Source organism: Humulus lupulus, chromosome 8 (genome assembly GCF_963169125.1).
Source record: "Humulus lupulus chromosome 8, drHumLupu1.1, whole genome shotgun sequence".
Lineage (NCBI taxonomy): Eukaryota > Viridiplantae > Streptophyta > Magnoliopsida > Rosales > Cannabaceae > Humulus > Humulus lupulus.
In genome coordinates, this window is record NC_084800.1 from 133,227,556 (window position 1) to 133,232,886 (window position 5,331).

Sequence of the window (5,331 nt, forward strand, 5' to 3'; positions counted from 1 at the left end):
GACTGGCTTTAATTCAAATTATGCTGCTTGTATTTCTGGTCTCACAATGCTCGGATTGAGCTCATTGAAGAGGGGGGGGGGGGGGAGCGTATTGCCTAATAGCATGATCTTTGTCATCAACCATAACAATTGCATTCTTCCCATTATTGGCAGCTACTCCTCCTTGAACTAATCTTTCTTTAGCGACTCCCTGTTGAACTCCTTGCTCAGCATCCATCATTACTACTTCCCTATTGGGTTTTTGTACTTTTCTCCTTCTTCTAAATGTACGTTCAATTTATGGATCAAGAGGAAGTAGTTTAGGGTCTTGACTCTCGTTCATACACTATTTGAACCAGAATTTACACGAGAATCACCCAAGTTAGCACAAAATAAAATTAAACCAAATTGTAAGATAATTAATTTCACAATAATTAACTTTAAACAGTCCCCAACAACGGCGCCAAAAACTTGTTGCATATAATAAAGCTAAGTGCAAGTGTACACTGTCAACAACAAGTAATACAATAGAAAATACCAGATATCGCCTCCACAAGGACTATTTTTTAGTTTTTGATTGTGAAACTAAGTTCTAACAAAATGATTTAAAAGCACTAAAATTAATTAAAAAGATTGTGGTCTAAGAACTAAGTAATTAAATACTAATTAAATGCAGAAAAATAAAAGAAACAACTCAGGAAAATTGTATCAAGGAGTAACAAATGGTATGATGGCAGCTAGAATAATTATCCCCCTAATATGCAACTCTGACAGTGATGATGGATTGATGCTGCAGCAACTGGTGGTCTAATAGTCCAGAATTCTAATTAATTTTCATAGGCTTTCAAATGACAAGAAAAGTAATAAAGAACTAAGAGTAAAGGAGACAGAGGTGAGTCAAATGGGTGTCTCCAATTAGTCTTTTTCTTCTAGCCTTTTTTTTTTCTTGATCTTCTCTTTCTTCTCACATTAAAAGCATTTCCTAAAATGAGTCTCCCCTTAGGTACCAAGTAGCTAAGCTGCTCCTCCCCTCAGCTGTCCGTGTATACCAATTGGGGAAGAAGAGTTAATTCTCCTTAAGTCTTTTGCCCCACGTGGGCCTTTTTTTTCTTTTCCTTTCTTTGTTTTTCTTTTACTCTTTCTTTAAATCCCAATGGATCCACAAGCTTTTAATGGCTCAAAACTCTTTTAGTTACTCCTCAGCCCAAATTACATAAATCCAAAAAGTTGAGTTGCCAATTACTTTCCCACGGGGGCCCTTGATACAGATGACTAGGTAGAACGCGATGCTGCTGTAATGCTGCAGCATTCCCTCTTGTTGAGACCATTTCAAGCTTCAATTTCTTTCCAAATATCCAAAACCTTACCAACCACCATCAAAGAAAAATTTAACAATTTAGGATATATTTTTCCATCATTATACTAATATTTAATATTAACTTATTATATTTAATATTTGACAAAATGAAAATAAAGACACTACAAAACACCCTAAACCACTCTTTTCTTGATAAAAATATAAGTTTAAAAGCATAAAAATAACTATAATTCCTAGAGTTATCAATAGTATAGAGTTAAAATCCATATATCAAAGGCGTGCGACTAGTTTTCTCTCTTCCCATGGTGAGGCGTAAGAAAACTGTTCAGAAGCCTGGTTCTAGATTGTCTCTGATTGTGAGTAGCACAGTCAAGAATACTCATGAACGAGTGGAGGAAGAAGGCGAAGTGAGGGGGGATCCCCGGAGGAGATTTTTGCTGATACGGTGGATGATTTTCTAGTGGATTGTGAATTGTCCAAAACTGGGAATATTTCTGGTTCTAGGTCGTGGGCGAATGAAGCAGAGGAGAAGGATTTCCATGAATTAGCTAAGGAAAAGTGGTCCAATTTTCAGGATTCTTTTACATCTCAGGGTGGTGCTCGGCTCAAATTTGAGGAACCCCTGGTCCGAGAAGGGAAGTTAATAGCTTAAGTTGATAAGGAGGAGATAGAAGTGGAAGCTTCTTTCTGGCAATCAGCTATGGTATGTGTTGTATTAGGTGTTAATCCCCCTTTAGCTGTGTTTGAAGGATTTATTAAACATATATGGGGCAATTTGGGAATAGAGAGAATTGCTCATATGAATGCGGGTCATACTCTAGTCAAATTTCGGGATAAAGCAACTCGAGACATGGTTTTGGAATCAGGAGTGGTTCACTTTGACAGAAAACCTATTTTACTGAGGCCTTGGTCGACAGATCTTGATAAGATGAGGTTAGTGAAATCATTTCCGGTCTGGATAAGACTGCTAGACTTGGGTCTTCAATATTGGGGTCTTAAAAGCCTGAGTGCTCTTGTTAGCACTATAGGTAAGCCTATGATGATGGATAAGGTTACTAAGGATAAGTCAATGGTGAAATTTGCTAGAGTTCTTGTGGATGTAGAGATATCAGATCATATCCCTCAATGTATCAATTTTATCAATGAACGAGGTCAATTGATGGAACAGGCTATAGAATTTGAATGGCTTCCTACTCGTTTCTCGTGTTGTAAGAGTTTAGGCCATACTGCAGCTAGTTGTAAACATGCTCAGGAGGCAGTCTGGAGGCCAAAGCAGAAGGTATCTGGATCTGATAATGGGGAACTCGGGGGATCTACTGAAATGTGTGAGCCAGGTGATGAGGCTGGGTCTAAGGAAATTCATCAACCAGTAGCTGGAAAGGATGCTCAGAAGGCTGGTAAGGGTGAGCAGATGGAAGTTATGGGAGATCTGAAGGCTAGAAAGACAACACAGACAGTAACAATTAAGGAAGCAAGTAGTTCTATGACAGGGCAGGAGATGAAATGGTCTACCCCTAAAAAAGTGGGAGGTTCAAGGCAAAATGTATTAACTGCTATGACATTGAGAGCTAACAAATACAGTATTTTGCAGGAGAATCAGATAGAGGTTTCTCAGAAGTGTATACAAGAGGTTCAGAAATCTAATGGAGGGGTGTAATTTACTGTGTTGGAACATTAGGGGTCTAACTAGTAGGAATAAGCAAAGGTCTTTGTTATACTTTTGTAATGTTAATAAAATCGATCTAGGTGCTTGTCTTGAAAGGTAATAAGGTTGAGGAGATGATGAGAAATGTTTTCTTGGGTTGGAATTGGTATAGTTGTCTGTCTCTGGAAGGAAGAATTTTGTTAGTTTGGGAAGAAGATATAGTTTCTGTTACTGTTACTCAGGCAATAGACCAGCTTATAAATTGTGAAGTGAAGATCAAGGGAGTTTTTCAAAAAATTTGCTTGACTTTTGTGTATGGAAGGAACTCGGTGGAGGAGAGGAAAGGCCTTTGGTGTCAATTAGCTTTATCTCAGTTTACTGTTTTTCCTTAGTTGGTTGTTGGGGACTTCAATGCAGTCTTTGAATTTGATGATCCTATTGCGGGTAGACCAGTAACTGAAATGGAAGTGGAAGATAGTCGTCTTTGGAGGGCTAATGCTATGTTGACTTTATTACGTTCGAGTGGCTCTAACTTTACCTGGTCTAACAAGCAAAAGGAAGGATCAAGAGTATTCTCTAAATTGAACAGAATTTTCATAAATGAATTGTGGATTGATGCCTTTCCTGAGTCAGAAGCTCGTATAAACTGGGATATAATTTCTGATCACTGTTATTGTATCATCAAAATAGTTCATCTTCAGGTGTCAGGGATCAGACCTTTCAGATATTTTAATATGTGGGCTAATCACAAGGATTTTTGGAGTAAAGTCCTTGGTAACTGGTCAAAACCGACTGGTGGTAATGGATTGCAGCAGATTATACAGAAGTTAAGGAGGCTCAAATCTGTGTTGTATCAGTTTAATAAGATGCAAGTAGGAGATGTAGTCCAGCAACATGCTGCTGCTAAACAGAAGTATGAGCAGGCCCAGTTCTTGTTGCAGTAGAATCCATCTTCGAGTTTGCTGCAACAGGATGAGAAAGAGGCGTATATTGATTATGATAGTAAGTCCAGAATGTATGAGAGTTTCCTTCGTCAAAAGAGTAAAATTAATTGGCTTCGATTTGGTGATGAGAACACTGCGTACTTTCATGCTAGTCTTAAATAGAGGAGGATTAGGAACCGAATCACTTATTTTATGAATGAAGAGGGTCAGATTGTTGAGACTTATGCAGAAGTTGTTGCTCATTTTTACAACCATTTCAAAGGGTTTCTTTGCAAGGATAGTACAACAACCAGTCGGGTAGATCTGAAGTGTTTCCAGCAGGGGTCAGTCTTGAATTTGGAGCAGCAACTTGACTTGATTCAGCCTTTTACTAAGAAGGATGCTAAGAGGTCGTTATTTAGTATCCTTTCTATCAAGAGCCCGGGTCCAGATGGTTTTGGCTTAGGTTTCTACAAAGCCCTTTGGAAAGATATAGGGGAAGAAATCTCTGAGGTGATTTTGATGTTTTCTGAGCGTGGTGAGATACCTTCTGAGATGAATGGGACAATTTTATCTCTTATTCCTAAGGTAGATTCTCCAGCTACAGCTGCTGATTATAGACATATAGCTTGTTGTAATACGCTTTATAAATGTATTTTTAAGATGCTTTGTTTTCGGTTGGCTAAAATTCTTCCTATGACTATCCATCAAAATCAAGGAGCCTTTATAAAGAATAGACAGCTAGCTCATAATATTTTAATTCTTCAAGATTTACTTCATGGCTATACTAGGAAGAATATTTATCCCTGGTGCTTGATAAAAATAGATCTTAGTAAGGCCTATGATTCTATTGATTGGGTTTTTTTGGAGGATATTATGACAGCTTTTTGCTTTCCTAGAAGGTTTATTCAGTGGATAATGATATGCTTGACGGGTACATCATATACTCTTTTGTTGAATGGGACGTTACAAGGAAGCTTTGAAGGGAGGAAAGGTTTAAGGCAAGGAGACCCAATTTCTCCTCTGCTTTTTGTGCTAGTCATGGAGTATCTCACTAGGCTTCTTAAACAAGTTTCTCAACACAGAGAGTTCAGATTTCATCCCATGTGTAAGCATTTGCAACTTGTTAATCTTTGTTTTGCAGATGATCTAATTTTGTTTTGTAAGGGGAACATTAGATCGGTTTAGCTTTTATTTGATGGTTTTTTGAGGTTCAGCCAGAGTTCAGGGCTGACTGCTAATCTGAATAAGTCCCAAATGTTCTTTGGGGGTGTGTCAGCTGATGTTAAGAAAAATATTCTGAGTTCTGTTGCTCTTGGTGAGGGGACTTTTCCCTTGAAGTATCTGGGGGTATCGCTGAAACCTACGAGATGGCAAGTAGCTGATTGTGCTGAGATTATCAAGAAGATTTAGGCTAGGCTCCATGTTTGGGTGAGTAGACACTTATCTTTTGTGGGGAGAACTCA

The 5,331-nt window shown here is 38.2% G+C and overlaps 1 protein-coding gene across 1 annotated transcript; it reads left to right on the forward strand.

Moving 5' to 3' along the window:
* Positions 1-1,997: 1,997 nt before the first annotated feature.
* Positions 1,998-3,886, forward strand: LOC133796080 (uncharacterized). The gene is made up of 3 exons (XM_062233562.1): positions 1,998-2,927; positions 3,044-3,184; positions 3,335-3,886. Exons 1-3 carry the CDS (start codon positions 1,998-2,000, stop codon positions 3,884-3,886), a joined length of 1,623 nt encoding a protein of 540 aa, XP_062089546.1.
* Positions 3,887-5,331: the final 1,445 nt, after the last annotated feature.

Bases quoted from the DNA above. Each gene is read 5' to 3' on its own strand.
- LOC133796080 (XM_062233562.1), top strand. From the start codon at position 1,998: ATGGTATGTGTTGTATTAGGTGTTAATCCCCCTTTAGCTGTGTTTGAA. The intron at 2,928-3,043 runs GTTCAGAAATCT...AAATCGATCTAG, and splicing joins CTCAGAAGTGTATACAAGAG to GTGCTTGTCTTGAAAGGTAA. The intron at 3,185-3,334 runs GCAATAGACCAG...GTTTTTCCTTAG, and splicing joins TTTCTGTTACTGTTACTCAG to TTGGTTGTTGGGGACTTCAA.